The sequence below is a fragment of the Myotis davidii genome, unplaced genomic scaffold, assembly GCF_000327345.1.
Source record: "Myotis davidii unplaced genomic scaffold, ASM32734v1 scaffold426, whole genome shotgun sequence".
NCBI lineage: Eukaryota > Metazoa > Chordata > Mammalia > Chiroptera > Vespertilionidae > Myotis > Myotis davidii.
The window spans coordinates 61,475-79,341 of record NW_006297287.1 but is presented as its reverse complement, the minus strand read 5'-3'; the positions used below and the strand labels follow the sequence as shown (position 1 = coordinate 79,341).

The following is a 17,867-nucleotide window of genomic DNA, read 5'->3' as shown; positions in this document are numbered from 1 at the left end:
TTAGATTAACTACCAACTTACAGGAAAAACATAGGACTAGGGAACACATATTAAGTGACAATAGTTATGAGCAAAAATAACCTTGTCTCTTCTACTAATATAAATAAGTAGAAAAGGGAGGAGGAGGCTGTGAATTTAAACAGACTTATGATATCTCTGAACTAATTACTTGTTTGTGTCCTGATTTAAATATACAATAAAAAGATACTTGAGATTCTTGGAAATTTAAACATTGACTGGATATTTGATGTTAAGTATTTGTTCATTTTTTAGTTGAGATAATAGTACTGTGGTAACATTATTTTTAAAGGGTTTTATCTCTTAGGGGTTCGTACTTAATTATATATAGACTAGAGGCCTGGTGCACGAATTCATGCATGGATGGGGTCCCTCAGCCAGGCTGGCCATCAGGGCCACCAGTGGGGGGGAGGGGCTTCAGGCGGTTGGCTGGCTGTGGGGAGGGGCCGCGGGAGGTGGGTTGGCCACAGGAGGTTGGCTGTGGGAACACACTGACCACCAGGGGGCAGCTCCTGTGTTATCATTTGTCCCCCGGTGGTCAGTGCGCATTATAGCAACTGGTCGTTCGGTTGTCCGGTCACTTAGGCTTTTATATATATAGATGAAATACCATTGCTGGGGTTTGCTTCAAAATAGTACAGGCAGCCCTGGCCTGTTTTGCTCAGTGGATAGAGTGTCATCTTGCAGATTGATGGGTCCCAGGCTTGATTCCAGTCAAGGGCACATACCCAGGTTATGGGCTCAATCTCCAGTAGGGGGCGTGCAGGAGGCAGCTGATCAATGAGTCTCATCATTGATGTTTCTATCTCTCCCTCTCCTTTCCTCTCTGAAATCAATAAAAATATATATATTTTTAAAAAGTAGTACAGGCATTGAGGGATAAGTGGATTGGGTTAAAACTGAGACAAGAATGGCCAAGAGAATTATAGGTAGACATTGGTATCATTTACAAATAATGCCCTTTTCTTTCAAATGTTTATTTCATTTCATGTTGTTTCTCTTTACAATAATTAGATTCTTTCTAGTCCTGTGGGGATTTCCACAATTAAGGATTTTTTATACAGCAGAGATTGAAACTCCTGATGAGTTATTTCATGACTGTAGGTGTTCTGCATAAAATGTCATTAGAAAGCAATACCAGATTTTAGAAAGTATTAAAAGAAGTTTTCTTCTAGTCCAGTTTTCTGTTGTCAGAAATAGATATTAAATTTTACAAGACCTTTTTCCAGCAATTTTTTCCCTCAAAATATAATTGGTTGAGTGTATTTATGTAGAGGTTCATTATACTATTCTCTCTGCTTTTGTGTTGGTTTGAAATTTTCTAGATAATAAAAAATTAAAAATATAGTTGGTCCTCATTGTTCATAGATTGTGTATTTACAAATTCACTTAGTTGCTAAAATGTATTTGTAACCCCAAAATCAGCATGTACAGCATTTTCACTGTCATTCACAGACATGCTGACATGCACGTGTGCAATGGCAAAACATTTGAGTTGTCCAGTGCGTCCTAGTACATTCCCAGCCGAGGTAAAACACAATGAAGCTCTGCCTTCTTGAGTCAGCTCTCATAAACAGGTGTCCTTTTCACAACCTGTTTCATGCCACATTCTTCAGTTCTGTGCTTTTTGTTGGTAATTTGGCTATTTAATATGGCCCCCAAGGATAGTACTGCTAAAGTGTTTTCTAGTGTTCCTAAGTGCAAGGAGGTTGTAAAATGCCTTACAGAGAAAATATGTGTTAGACAAGCTTCATGTGAGCATGAGATACAGTGCTGTTGGCTATGAGTTCATGTTAATGAATCAATTCTATATATATTAAATAAGATGTATTTAAACAGAAACACACAAAACAAGGTCATGTACTGATGGACTGATGAAAATATTGTGATCAGAGGCTCACGGGAACCTAACCCTGTATTTCCCCTAGGAGCAATAGTTCAATATCTGCTAATTCATTGTTCCTGAAGACTTTATGGAATATAACTATCACAAATAACAAGAATCAATTATATATTATCGTAATGATTTATAATAATGGCTTTCTTAAATGTTGAACAATTTGTAGATACATGAAATAAACTGAATTTGGCAAAGGTGTGAGTGGTATTTTAGTATAGTACTAGATTAAGTTTCAGATATATTTTTGAAATTTTGTATTTAATCTGATCTTCATAACTTCTAATTGGGAAATCTTATTTTTTTTAAGGTTATTTATGTATGTGTTTAAGTTAGTTACCCAAATAACATTTTCACATGAATTTTTCAAAGAATACAAAAATGATATTCACTTTTTTCTTTTTTAAAAAAATATATATATTTTATTGATTTTTTACAGAGAGAAAGGGAGAGAGATAGAGTCAGAAGAAACATAGATGAGAAAGAGACATCGATCAGCTGCCTCCTGCACACTCCCCCCTGGGGATGTGCCCGCAACCCAGGTACATGCCCTTGACCGGAATCGAACCTGGGACCTTTCAGTCCGCAGGCCGACGCTCTATTCACTGAGCCAAACCGGTTTTGGCCACTTTTTTCTTTTTTAATGTCTATCCTCTGCTTCAACATTTTTCTATTTATACTTAATAATTTCTTCAGCATCTTTTCAAAAATCTTCCTTTTTAATGTATGTATATGCATGCACACAAACACAGATACATACAGTTTTTTGTTTTGTGTGTGAGTTTTAATTTGTCTTATTTTATGTAGATGACAACATATTTTACGTGTTATTCTGCAACTTTTAAAATTTTCAATGAACATGTTTCTTGGAGATTTTTTCCATGGTACTAGTTATAGATCTACATAAGGCAGTATTTCTCCACGATAGGTATCTAGAAGTAAGATTGCTGGATTGAAGGGTATGCATATACATACTTAACCCTTTGCGGTCCATTTTTATTTTTGGAATTCAAACAGTCTGGTCCAAATTAATTGACGGGATTGAGTGTTGAACCAGTTTGCGGTGTCGACCTCAGCCTCGATGTTGGACCTGCTCCTAGCACCTGGTCTGTTGAGTCAGCCTCGACGTTGGACCTGCTACTAGTGCATGGTCTGTCGAGTCAGCCTTGATGTTGGACCAAAAAGGGTTAATATTTCTAATACCAAAAGAACCTTTCAATAACATTATATGTATTTATCCCACAAGTATGTGACTTTCTCCACATCTTGCTAATAGTGATTGTCAATGTTTTCTGTTTCTGCCTAAATAGATTATCTAAAAATAAATAAGATATTATGCTTTCAATCTGCTGCTTTTCCTTTCTCCCCATGTCTTACATTGGGAAAATGTCAATAAATAATGACTTAGTTAGAATAATTCATGTGCTTTAACTCCAAAAGTAGTAACACATTAAAAGTGGACTTAGAAAAACAAACCATGCTAGCAATTTCAAGTAGAGCAAAGCTGTGAAAAACCATAAATAAGGAAATGGAAGTGTCAAAATCATAGTGTCAAAAGTTTGCATATAGGATCCTGTTATGCAAACAAATCTAGTCTGTTTACATAATATCTGTATATTTTGCTTTAAAGGACAGTGTTTAAGATCAGATTTCTAATACTAAGTTTATACATTCCTAAAATCAAGTGTTTTATATGTGTCTGTAACTCTTAATGATACCTTTAAAATTTGTTTCTTTCCCTTGTGAAAGCTTATGAGCTTAAAGTCTGCATATCAGAAGAGTAATTGAAATATCAGTGGGCCCTTTCAAATTGTATATACACTAGATGGAAGCCATTGGCAGTAAATAATTCTCTTTCAATACTCTTTTTTCTAAAAACTTACTTTACTTCCAAAATAGCTGATTACTTTTGTTAAACAGATAATTTAGGATTTTTAATACCAAAGGTCAGATCAACATCCATGTGAGGATATTTTAGAGAAAATAACAATGGAAAGTATTTAAAATAGTAAGGTCTTTGCTATTTAACTTCCTAACTGATTAACATAAATGATGAAGGAAAAGGTTAATGTTGGGAATCAGGAAGTTAAGGTACATTATCTAAATAATGAATTCAGGAGCTTGACAAGCTGAAAGACAGTAGGAAGAGATCAAGACATAAGATTGCCTCACATCTTTAATTACCTAGTTCTTCCACAAAGGCCTCTTCATTAGGAGCCATCACCATAATGGAGGTGAGAATAAACCTTTTTGTTCTGACCACCTACCATGTTGGTTCTTTAGCTAAGAAATAAAGATTGTACTCCTGGTGTGTAAAAGAAGGTTTCCAACTTTACATTTCTCTAAAACAGTACTCTTGTGAAAATTTAAGAAATAAAGTGCTGCTTCTAAAACCTTAAGAATCAAAGTTCAACACAATTTTTTGCTATTAATCCTCACCCAAGGATAGTTTTTTCATTGATTTTTTTTTTTTTTTTTTTTTTTTTTTTTGGGAGGGAGGGGGGGGGGGCGGGAGGAGAGAACTGAGAGAGAGAGAGAGAGAGAGAGAGAGAGAGGAGGGGGGAGGGACCTGCCCTTGACAGGGAATGGAGCCCATGACCCTTCCATGCGTGGGCTAGCGCTCTAACCACTCCAGCCAGGGCTCAACATGATTTTTAATTGTTAATTTAAATTATCTAAAAATAGTGATTTTATTCAGCCATATTGAACATTGACTCTATATCTTTCTATAAACTGTCTCCTGGTTGGAAAATTCCAAAAAGAAAGATAAGTAATATTTAGCAATTGATTTATCTGTCCTGCAAAGTTTCTATACTAATTTAAATACAGTAAGGACTTTTTGCTAAACTGAGAAATTACGTACTTCTTGAAATAAAAAATAAATTAAAATTTCAATAGTGCCGAAAGATATAAAATGAAAAAAGTCTCACAGTTCTAGCTTCTCCATCCCATCACATTCTCTTCCCCCTAAAATAACCACTGTTGTTACTTGTGAACCCTTCCAGGGAGAAAAAAATTCATGTACAAGCATGGGTATAGCTTTTGTTTTTTAAATTTTCATAAAAAGGGTTGTATACATGGTGCCCCTTGGTATCACTAACCAGTGTCTATAAAAATAGTAGCTGCCCAGCTGGTGTTGCTCAGTGGCTGAGCATCTATCTATGAACCAGGAGGTCAGGGTTCGATTTCCTGTCAGGGCACATGCCCAGGTTTCTGAATGGATCCCTGGCAGGGGGTGTGCAGGAGGCATCCAATCAGTGATTCTCTCTCATCATTGATGTTTCTATCTCTCTCCCTCGCTGGAATCAGTAAAAATATTTGTTCGTTTTTAAATAGTAGCTTGCAAAACATTGAACTAAACAGATCATGCAGTAGTACATTGTATTACCAGCCAGAGCCAAAGAAAGAAAATTGTGTTTATTAACACTTGGCAAGAACTTGGTCTCAAAAGTACCTGCTACAGGTAGTCTGAGCAGACAGTTCTACTTACCAGGCACCAGAACTGATTTTTTATTTGTTTGAATCTTTTAGAAAATTTTTTGAGTGGACCATCAAGATTCTAGTATTGAAAGTGCTTTGAACACAGACGCTTTGGAGATCATAGCATTAGAGCCACATGGAAATCTGTTTCACTAGTAAAGACTATATAAATATGAACTTTGGTTCCTTTATATAAATAACACCGTTATGAGAGGTTTTTCATACTTAATTTCCTTAACAAACAAGAGTCTGCTCTGCTTGTTCATTTATTGTGTTTTTAGATTCCACATATAAGTGAAATCATGGCATTTGTCTTTGTCTGTCTGACATTTCAATCAGCACAATACCCTCTAGGTCCATCCATGTTGTTGCAGGTGGCAAGATTTCATCCTTCTTGATGGCTGGCATACATGCACCACTTCTTTATCACTCATGCATTGATAGACACCTGGGCTGCTTCCATATCTTAGCTATTGTAAACAATGCTGCAATAAGCATAGGGATGTACTAGTATGTGTCTTCGATTTAGTGGAATGGCTGAGTCCTTCTTTCTCTCTTGTTATATAGCTTTTGTTTCAAAGTCTATTTTGTCTGGTATTGGTATTGCTACCCCCACTTTTGTTTGTTTGCATTTTCATGAACTATCTTTTTCCATCACTTTTTTTCAGTCTGTCTGTGTGTGTCTTTCAGTATGAAGTGAGTCACTTGTAGGCAGCATATGTAAGCCTTACCTTCTCTATCTACCTCTTTCATTGTGTCATTGTCTTTAAAAACTTTTTTTTTTCTGATTAGAAAAGTAGTATATGCTTATTGTAGAAAGTTCAGAAAATACAGAGAAATATAAAGAACATAATAATTCCCTGAAATTTCACCACCCATTAGTAGCCACATTTGGTGTGTTTGTCCCCTATACAATCTATATTAATAACTTTTTTTTCTTTTGTCTTTTTAACACCATTCATCTCCCCTATACCCTCTTCTACCTCCATCCACCCCCTCATCCCCACATTCACCACAGTGTTACCCAGGCCCATGAGTTCTCCCTGCCCCAATCCTTCCACCCTGTCCAATACCCCCCACCACAGCTGTAGGCCTGCTCTCTCTATGAGTCTTTCTCTACTTTGCTTGTTAGTTCACTTTCTTCATTAAATTCCACATGTGAGTGAAATCATATGGTACTTGTCTTTCTCTGGCGTATTTCACTTAGCATAATGTTCTCTAGGTCCATCCATGCTGTCGCAAAGGGTAAATTTTTCTTTTTTAGGCCCAATAGTTCGTTATGTAAAGGTACTATAGCTGTTTTATCCACTCATCAATTGATTGACACTTGAGCTGCTTCCAAATTTTGGCTATTGTAAATACAGCTACAATGAACATAGGAGTACATATTTTTCAAATTAGCGTTTCAGGTTTCTCTAGATAAATTCCCAGAAATGGAATTTCTGGGTCATAAGGTAGTTCCATTTTTCATTTTTTGAGGTAACTCCATACTGCTTTCCACAATGGTTGCACCAATCTGCATTCCCACCAACAGTACACGAGGGTTCCCTTTTCTCCACACCCTCAACAACACTTGTTTGTTTATTGATGATAGCCATTCTGACAGGTGTGAGGTGATATCTCATTGTGGTTCTAGTGTTCATTTTTCTGATGATTAATGACTCTGAGCATCTTTTCATATATCTATACTTTTTACACAAAATAGAGATTATATGTGGTTTTATTATATTTTCACACAATGGTCTATCATGAGTATCTAACAAATATTTATTTTATATTCCAAACACCTGACATACTTTTTGCACATAGAAATCCAGCTGTGAAATAGGAATGATAATCCTCAAATAAATAACCAATGGTAATGCTGCTATTAATAATAGTAGTAAACATTAATATTTATAGTTCATACTAATTAATATTTTATATTCATATTTAATATTGAATGTCACAACTCTAAATATATTACTTATATAATTTTCAATATTATTTAAGAAACATCAAGAAACTCCATGAATTACATCTATTGTTTTTTTCCCCTTTTGCAGATGAAAAACTGAGGCATAAAGTGATTTAATAATTTTCTCAACAGACTCCACCCTTGCCGGTGGTTAGAGCACTGGCAACAAAGGGTCACAGGTTCAATTCCCAATCAAGGACACATACTTGAATTGCAGGTTCTATCCTGGCCTGGTCGGGTATGTGCAGGAGTCAACCAATCAAAGAATAATAATTTTCCCACAGGCTCCTTCATAAGTGGTGGGCTGAATGTGATCCTGAGTCTTTTGATTTCAGAGCTTTTACTTTTTACCAAACCCTTACACTAAATGTTACCCCTTAGTGCTGACCCAGAGACATTTTCCTGTGCTCGCTGTTTATATGCTCTATAGAGCTCTCCATTTTCTCTCAAGGTCTTTTGTGTGGCATTAGAGTTCATTGCATGACGGCTTTGTAGTGCAGCTAAATCTGTGCTGCCTGTCTGTCCTGTTAGAGAAGCTAAAATACTTAATAAATCATGTTACCTTCCAATTCATGCTAACACTTGGTTCTAAGTGGCCTAATATCTGACTGTAGTTTCAGTAGTTCCTGGGATAATGTCATTTTGATCCACCTGCAGATTTCTCTCTAACTTCATCAATCTTTATCTATTCAGTGTCTTAAAATCCCCTGAATTTTATACATAAAACTTTCTTAAAAACTGTACTTTATGACTGGATCATATTCCAAAGGAAAGAGAAAATGAGTGTCTATTTAGTGGTAAAACTACCATATATGACTCAGAAGTCCATAGATTATGTTTGTGTTGGCACTTTGCTTGCAGTGTATCTTTCTTTTATAAATTCATGATTACTGTCTGATTTTCTTTTCAAAATAGTCTATGTTGAAAGTAATAACTATAAGTCCACTTGCATTTTTGCTTTTTTTTTTTTCAAGGCTAGTTCTCAGTATAAAGGATAATTCTCAGTTTAAAAATCAAGTCATCTTTTGCAGTTTTATAAGACAAGCTGATGAAAAAAGTGGTCTTAAAAAGATTTACCTGGTATTATGAGGAAATAGTTCCCCAAAACTTGACAGAGACTTAAAAAGAATCTGCTTTGGAGGAAAAGGATGTCACAGGGATATATAGTTACTAGAATCTGTTATGAATAGTTGTTTTCAAAAGATGAAGAATAAGGAATGATGGTTCTTTAATGAAAGGAAGGGGAAATCAAGAGGCCCAGAATATATAAAAGTAAAACTGGCTATAAGGCATAAAGAGAATGATCTTTGATAGACAAAGTAACTTACTTGGAGTAAAAGAAAAATTGGATGAAAGATTGGGAAGATGATAAAGGAAATAGACCATGAAAGAAACTAGCCCAGTGATAGCGAACCTATGACACGCGTGTCAGAGGTGACACATGAACTCATTTTTTGGGTTGATTTTTCTTTGTTAAATGGCATTTAAATATATAAAATAAATATCAAAAATATAAGTCTTTGTTTTACTATGGTTGCAGATATCAAAAAATTTCTATATGTGACACGGCACCAGAGTTAAGTTAGGGTTTTTCAAAATGCTGACACGCCAAGCTCAAAAGGTTCGCCATCACTGAACTAGCCTGTCATTCTAAATGGTCTTTAAATGAACCCTGGTAGAAAGTAAAATGGACCACCCCCATAAAATGCTTGTGTTCTTGTTACTAAGTTCTTTATTAGTACTTCTGTGCTTGCATCATTGAAGCTCCCATGGTGGTTAGCACAGTGCCTTTGGCTGTAGAATATAATAGCTATTGAATGAATGTTGAAAGTGATCTGAAGTTACTTGAAATTTGTTTAATAAATCGATGCAATAACAAAATAATTTCTTTATTTGTAATATTTTTTAATTAGTGATTTGCCTGTGTTCTCATAACAAACATGTTAAAAGCATTATTCTACTCATAGTAGGAACTTGGGTTTCTTTAAAGTTTGTCGATTGAGGATGAGTATTTTGTCTGTAAAAGCCAGATATATGTGTGTTATGAGCCTGATGAATATAGTAAATTTTGACCCAAATTTAAAGTAGATAAGCATTTTTTTCCTGTAAAACCTGAAGTAGCATGTCCTTAATACATTTGTGTTCTTTCTGTCTTATTCAGGGAAGCAGTGTTTCTTAGTCCTACGTCAGCAGCAGTTTAACGTTCAGGCTCTTGTGGCAGTGGGAGACCATGCAAGCAAGCAGATGGTTAAATTTGCTGCCAAGTAAGTAAGCAATTATATCCTGTTGTCAGAATAAACAATGGTGGGAACCAAGACTCCCAGGGGTTTGGACCATTTTCATACATTAACATCAATGCTTCGTTTGTTTAAAAATGTAGTTATTTAAATTGTCGGTTCAGTGTTGCTGAATACATTAAACTTACAAAAGAGAAAATATGGAGCACAGGCTTAAAATTCATTGGGAACTGCTGAAGCAGCACTCTCTACAGACAAGTCACATTTACTTTCAAGTAGAGTAACAAAAAGCCTGGCAGCCTCCACATAGCAAAGCAACTTTATTTTGTGGTGTTTGGAGCTTCATTTCCTCTCGCCCTCCCTCAGTTTCTGATTTGCATATTGAGCAACAAGTTTTCTAACTGAATAAAAGTGTATAAAATAAAATAATGTAGTTTTACAACTGATTCCCTCCTGAAGGATTTTTTAAAAGGTAAAAATTGCTTTGTCTCTCCAAAAGTCTTGCTGTCTGGCTCAGAGTTCCTGTAGAAGTGTTTTGTTTTGTACAGTTTGCAAGAAATGGGATATTGAGATAGTGTAGTGTTTATACATGCTGTAGTTCTAAGTTAATAATAGTTGGTGATATGCCTAGTTTTGTTATTTGTATGTTTTTCTCAATTTAACTGAAATTTTATTTCCATGATAATGATCAAAGAAGACTTGGAAAATGGACGATCTTTACATTTTAAGTAGTAAAGTATTTCATAGGCATAAATGTTTTTCAAAGAAATTCAATCTAAAGTAAGTGTATATTTTTTCTATTGATTTTTATGCCTGTTCTTTAGATGTATGCTTTCAAAGATGAGTTAATACACATAGAATTATCAATTTACTAGAAAAAAACTAAAAAATCATATAATTTAAGACTCTAATTTATGTTTGGGGCCTCAATGACTCCTCCAGCATAGTATTTTACATATAGTGGATGCTTAGTCACTGATTTTGGTTTAGAGATTTATTTATCAAATTCAGTTTTATCATCTCATATCACAGTGTTTTAATATAGTAGATGCTCAGCAACTAGTTTTAGTTTAGAGATGTACGTATCAAAGTTAAGGGTTTTTTTGTTTTGTTTTGTTTTAAATATATTTTTACTGATTTCAGAGAGGAAGAGAGACGGAGAGATAGAAACTTCAATAATGACAGAGAATCATTGATCGGCTGCCTCCTGCACAGCTCACACTGGGGATTGAACCCCAACCCCCAATCGGGGTATGTGCCCTGACCAGGAATCAAACCATGACCTCCTGGTTCATAGGTTGACGCTCAACCACTGAGCCATGCCAGCTGGGCTCAAATTTAGTTTTATTATATCATAGCGATACCTGCACTCTGATTTAAAAACTCCAATGCCATTAATTACATGGCTTCTCACTGGTGAACTCAATAGTATTAGTACTACTAGTACAATAACCCCATCTCTCCCTCCCTCCCACTCCTGATGCCCAGAGACTGTCACTTTCATCTCTTCTACCTATATCTTTTGGTATTTAGGTTTGCAGATTTCATCTCATAGTCTGCAAAGGTTTGTGCCTTTCAAGGTCAATCTATGTCCTATGAAGTGGGGCATAAATAAGCTTGGAGCCTAGAAATAAATGTTATATAGATAGCCTTTGAGCCCCTGGAAACCATAGACATATATGCTAAATTATATTTAACTAGAGGCCTGGTGCATGAACTCATGCACCAGTGGGGTCCCTTGGCCTGGCCTGCAGGATCAGGCTGAAACCGGTTCTCCGACATCCCCCGAGGGGTCCCGGATTGTGAGAGGGCACAACCCAGGCCAACAGACCCCACCAGTGCACAATCGGGGCTGGGGAGGGACTACAGGTCTCCAGGGTGTGTCTGGCCTGTCTCGCTCAGTCTTGATGGGCCGGACCCCAGCAGCAAACTAACCTACCGGTCGGAGCATCTACCCCCTGGTGGTCAGTGCATGTCATAGTGAGCTGTTGAGCAGCCCTAGCATATCATTAGGATATTACGCTTTGATTGGTTGTTCAATTGTTCTGCTGTTCAGTCTATTTGCATATTACCCTTTTATTATATAGGACTAGAGGCCTGGTGCACAAAATTCATGTACTCGGGAAGGGGGGGCCGTCAGCAGCCTAGGAGCCCCACAGTCGATCTCCCCACAGAGGGAGGCCCTGTCCACCCACCGCAGTGCTGCCAGCCGGGTAGCCTGGGCCTCCCTCTTTGCGACTATCCATCATGGGGCTCCGTGATCGATTGCCCTGAAGAGGGAGGCCCCGCCCACCTGGCCAGGGCTTCGCAGTCAATCACTGCTCAGAGGGAGGTCCCACCTACCCGCTGCAGCACTGCCAGTGGGTAGCCTGGGCCTCCCTCTTTGGGGTGATCAAAGAGGCCCGCCCCTGATTGATTGCCCTGCTGGCCTATGGCCTGAACCTCCCTCTGCAGGGTGATAGATTGTGGAGCCTCCCCATCGATCACCCTGCCGGCCAGTGTCCTGGGCCTCCCTCTGCAGGACGATCAATCATGGGGCTCCGCAGAGGGAGGCCCCACCTACCTGCCACAGTGCCGCTGGCCGGGTAGCCTAGGTCTCCCTCTTTGGGGCAATCGACCAATCACATCACACCAGCCTTGGCTGACCTGGCGCCAGTGCGTGTCATAGCGTGGTCTTCCAGATGGTCATTTTGCTGTTAAGTCAATTTGCATATTACGCTTTTATTATTACAGCTTGCTTCTGAAAACTAATATATGAAGATGACAATTTTATTTAGAATATATTTTTCCATTAAACTTCATTGTAACCTCAGGATTATGTTCCTGAAGGAAAGATTCTAGTCTAAAAATCTTGTTAAAATCCCCCTTACCCTTGATATTTATTAAGAGGCATTTACTGACAAGAGGATAGTCACTTATTTGATGTCTTTAGAAGTAAACACATCAAAATAGTCCACAAATAGTTATTTTTTTACTAGAGGCCTAGTGCATGAAATTCATGCACAGGGGGTCCCCTCAGCCCTGCCTGCACCCTCTCTAATCTGGGATCCCTCTCACAATCCTGGACCGCTGGCTCCTAATCGCTCATCTGCCTGCCTGCCTGCCTGCCTGGTCATCCCTAAATGCCCGCTGCCCCCCAGCCCAGCCTGATTGCCCCTCACTGCCTCTGTGTGCCGGCCTGATCACCCCTAACTGCCCCTCCCTGCTGGCCTGGTCGCCCCTAACTGCCTCCCCCCACTGGCCTGGTCGCCCCACACAGCCTGCTTGTTCAATTGTTTGGTCATCCCTCACTAACTCCCCTGCCAGCCCAGTCGCCCCACACAACCTGCTTGTTCAGTCGTTTGGTCATCCCTCACTAACCCCCCTGCTGGCCTGGTTGTAGGCAGCCATCTTGTGAGGGCATGAGGGTTAATTTGCATATTACCTCTTTATTATATAGGACAATTTTGGATCTTCTCGGAGACTCCTGGGACTCGATTAACAGCATTGACCATGTCAGATAATCAACCAAAGCTGTAGCTGGAAGAGCTATTTGTATATGGTCTCTCAAATAGAAATTAGTTCACTGATGTCCTCATAATACATTAATTAAAGAAAGGCTTTCATCTAAATGGGAGAGTGTAAGAAGGATCTTCTAGGCAAGAAAAGAATTCAGCTAACTCAGCCATACTACAAAATCCTTAACTGTGGCTCATATGGACATTCTGTTTTGAAGCATGAAGGATAATCCAACGTTCAGATATAGCACCAGAATGATAGTAATACTATAATTATTAACTCATATTTTAAAAAACATTTGAGAGTAAAATCTTTATTTGTGAGTTTTCTTCTAAGTGAGTCTTCTAAGTTATTTGGTTTTAATTCTTTTCTCTCTTTAGTGCCATCCTTTATAATTTCTGCCATGTTAGTTAGATTTGAACAAAATAGTCCAATAATTGATTAAACTAATATTTAGCGATACATACAAGCTCTTTCTGCGCCCTCCTAAGTCTATACTTGCTAAAAGCTTTTTTTAAGTCCTATTTTTATCTAATATCTAATGGCTTTCTATTTCCAACCATGTCCAATATTAATTCTGCCTGCTGGTTCCCTCAGTACAGTGTTATTTGTCACTATGTACTTCCCAAGATACACTCTGTGTATCTGCAGTGGCCTCTCTTCTTAAAAGCTTTGGATTTATTCATTAAATCCTCACTCTTTGTCACTTAGTTTAAGCCCATGTCTTTCATGATCCTCATTGATGGGTTTCTCTTTGCATTTCTTTGGGGTCCACAGATATGTTTCCTAGGAGGCTGAACATTTTCTAAATTTTTAAAAATTTCAGTGTACATTTTTATTATCTTAAAGTTATATAAGGGTATTATTTTACGTTTTAAAGCCTAAGTTATAACAAAATAACTGTAAATTTAGTGCTTCCATTTAGCATTTTCTGTCAGATTTACAATTTTGTTCATGCCAGCTGAAGCCAAATGATGTCCATGTTCTGTACAAAAGAAGATTCCACTGTATTTAAACAGTAGTACATGCTGAATGAATTGGGTTACGACGTGATACTTCATAGTTAAGAGGCATCCTGAAGTTTTAAAAGCCTGTGCCATTCAAACAGATTTATTGAATCCTACATTTATCTGTATAAGGGCAACAGAATCACTAATAGCATAGTAGTTTCCATGCAAGGAAAAATGTTTCTATTTCCAGTTCTAATAGTTATCAGATTGGATACTCATTTGATTAAAACTTCAATTGACAATGCAACATTATTAACTTTCACATGAACATGATAGTTTTATAAAATTATTGACTAATACTTTAAGTTGTCATTCTTGGATTGCTCTTTACAGAATTTTGGTTGATTGTGAGGCCTAATTATCCTGAACCAACCTCAGAGTTAATCTTATGTAATTGTGAACAGTCATTCTTCACATTACTAGAATTAAAAATGCAAAAACATTAAATATAGAACTGGATCTGCAATTACAGCTTTATACAGTAAACCCAAAAGTCAGCAATTTAGTTTTCGCAAGCTTTAAATTAATACTATTTATTTGAATTTTGTGTCTTTATACTTGTTTTTATTTTGTGTAAAATTTTATTTTGAGTTAAAGTTAAGAGCTGTATGTGTAGGCATTTATACTAGTTTTATATTTGTAGATACTTAAATAACACAGTAAAACTTGTTTAAGTGCTCACTAAGGATTCCTGACATTTTTGTTCCACTAAAAAGAGCCCATCCAGTAGTTTGGGAACCACTGGTCTGTGCTATATTGAGTAGTGTTTAATTCTTACCAAGCTTATTTTGAACTTAAAATTCTTGACATTTTTGGTGAAGAAAAATGAGTTCACAAAATAAGTCATTGTGGAACTACTAGGACCATTTAAATCTTTAATTTTTACAAAGCACCAAAGGCCAGCTGGGTAAAATAGAGGGCCAGAGAGCCCAGATGCTTGGTCCCCACCAACTAGCCATGTGATTTCATAAATGGTTTACTGTATCTAGTCTTACTTCATTTTTAGAGCTATGACCCTTCTTTAAAAATCTTTATTTCTACTTGCCTGAGAAAGATAGAAGTATGAGATTCGGTATGGTATTAATTCACTGTAATTGCAAGAAGTTACTTGACATGTAAAACAAGTCTATGCCTGCCTTAGAATTTGAATATAGATTTTTATTATCTAAGAGTAGTTTAATATTTTAAAAAATAATTTATGCTTTTTGGGTTCTGTTTTTAACTAGCAAAAATACATGGTTTCTCATGTTTGGGCATTTTGAATTCTTTCCTCAATGACTTGTACAATTTAATTTACATCATTGTGCTATATTGAGTAGTATTTTACTAAAAAAAATTACATTATTTTGTTGGTGCATTACTCGAAAAACTAGTGTGTGACAACTTTAAAGCCTGTCCTCTTTTCTATCTAATCTTATATTATAGCTTTTCCAAGATTTGAAAATTACTAATTTGAGTGTGGGTAGTTATGTAGATCTGTGGACATATTTCTCATTGAGTGTAGTAAAATTCAACTAATTATTTCTGACAACTAGAAAGCTAGCAAATTTGTTTTGCTGAAAACCTTTAATATTCAAGTGTCTATAAGTGTTAAAATTTTAACAGTTTTATTGACATTAGAATATGTAAATATGCAGAAAGAAACACTTAATATAGTATATTTTTCACCATTATTGATACTAGTGTGGGGGAAGATAAGGAAGTAGATACAAACAACAGAATAGTGGTTACTGGGAGGAACTGGCTTGGGGGGAGGACAAAGAGGATAAAGGGAGTCGAATACATGGTGATGGAGGGAGACTAGACTGAAGGTGGTGGGCACACAATGGAGTATACAGATGCCATATAAAGATATACACCAAAAATTTACATAATATTAACCAATGTCACCCCAGTAAATTTAATTTTTAAAAAGCATGCTATAACAACAGTGGTGGGAAAAGTAGTTAGAAACTAGAGAGTTTTATGTTTATAAAGTTATTTTTTCTTTAATAATTTCAATATAAAAATATATCTATAATTATAAACATGAAACCTAAAATTCACTAGACAACTTTAATAATTGCATCTATGTTTGCTTACTCTTTTGCCTTTTCTTATCATCAGCACTGCCACAGTTCATTTTACACATTCTTATTACTCTATATGTGAGAAAAAACAAAGTCACTCATAATTCAGATGAATATTTAGTAACATTTACTTTGAGAAGCTAGCAGCTTAGTGAGCCAACTAACCAGTCTGCTAGAATCTTTGGTTTGGAAAATAGCATAGGGTAGAAATATGTTCATGAAAAAAAGGCCATTTTTATATAATGAAATGTGTATACTAGGACAGTGTCTAAGGACTGTTTATATATTCTCAAGGTGTTTCCATTTTGAATAGTGCTACCCAAAGAGACTGTACATTTAAAATATTGTGAACTTCCTACACAACAAAGTGGGGAAAATAATGGTATTTATATGTTAATTCTATGAGGCCCTACATTTAACTCTATTCCCTCTGGCCATATACCAGGTGGAATAAAGCAAGGATTCTGCTCTTAAAAATATCAAATCAGATAGTTCCAGCTGGGGCTTTCTAATCATTTAAAAGGCAAAGTATGAGGTCACTTTTAATATCTTAAAGTAGATAACTACCTTAGCATTTACTTTAGGTATTAAAATCTGAGATTTTTATCTTTGCCTTACTGACTAGATCGGGGTGGGCAAACTTTTTGATTCAAGGGCCACAATGGGTTCTTAAACTGGACAGGAGGGCCGGAACAAAAGCATGGATGGAGTGTTTGTGTGAACTAATATAAATTCAAAGTAAACATCATTACATAAAAGGGTACGGTCTTTTTTTTTTTTTTTAGTTATATTCATTTCAAACGGGCCGGATCCGGCCCGCTGGCTGTAGTTTGCCCACGGCTGGACTAGATTATGCTGCTAGCAGATTCTGGCTGTTGATTATTTGCCTTAAGAACATTTAGAGCCTAATGTGGGGTCAGTTTTTTTCCCAAAATTACCTTTCCTAGGAATATCCAATTCATCAATGTACTAAATCTGAAAAGTTGAGTTACCAATTGAATATAAGTGCCACATGACTCTTCAACACATTATTGTAATCAATTTGTTGGAAAGATCAATTTTCTTACGGTTGAATGCATATAAAAATGAAACAATCAAATGAATTACATAGGAAGGTTGTCAAATTTCATTCCCTAGAGATCTTTAAGAACAGATCCTTAATTGTGTATTTAAAATGATATGAGCAATACTCATATCCGACAAAATAGACTTTAAAAGCATCATGCTAAGCAAAATAACCCAGTTGGAGAAAGATAAATATCATATGAACTCACTCATTTGTGGAATATAATGAACAACATAAACTGATGGACAAAAATAGAGCCAGAGTGAAAAAAAATATATACTAGAATATAATAGAAGTAATCTTGTTATTTGCGGATTTTTAATATTTCTTACAACTTTTGTGATATACTATGTTAGTACAGTTTTGGTAATAATATACTTAAAATCCTTTTAATCTTGAAATATTAAAGTTTATTGCACGTATTACTATTATATATAAGATCATGTTTCTTGAATAATTGGTGTTTATTGCATATATCATCATATTTAAAATGGTTTTTCTTTTTTTTTTCAGTTTAAAACCTATGAATTGTTTATTTCTTTTTTTTTTAATTTTTTTTTTTAGGCATTTTCAAGATGTGTCTTTCATTGATTAAGATATTACATATGTGTCCCTGTCCCCACATCACCCTCTGC

At 36.2% G+C, this 17,867-nt stretch overlaps 1 protein-coding gene across 2 annotated transcripts in view; it reads left to right on the top strand.

Moving 5' to 3' along the window:
- DARS (aspartyl-tRNA synthetase) overlaps nucleotides 1-17,867 on the top strand; it is a 73,083-nt gene that overhangs the window by 10,095 nt on the left and 45,121 nt on the right. For both annotated transcript variants that reach the window (XM_006773094.2, XM_015570055.1), the window contains one exon: nucleotides 9,514-9,616. In XM_006773094.2, the coding sequence (XP_006773157.1) occupies nucleotides 9,514-9,616 (103 nt within the window). The remainder of the gene's footprint in view (nucleotides 1-9,513; nucleotides 9,617-17,867) is intronic.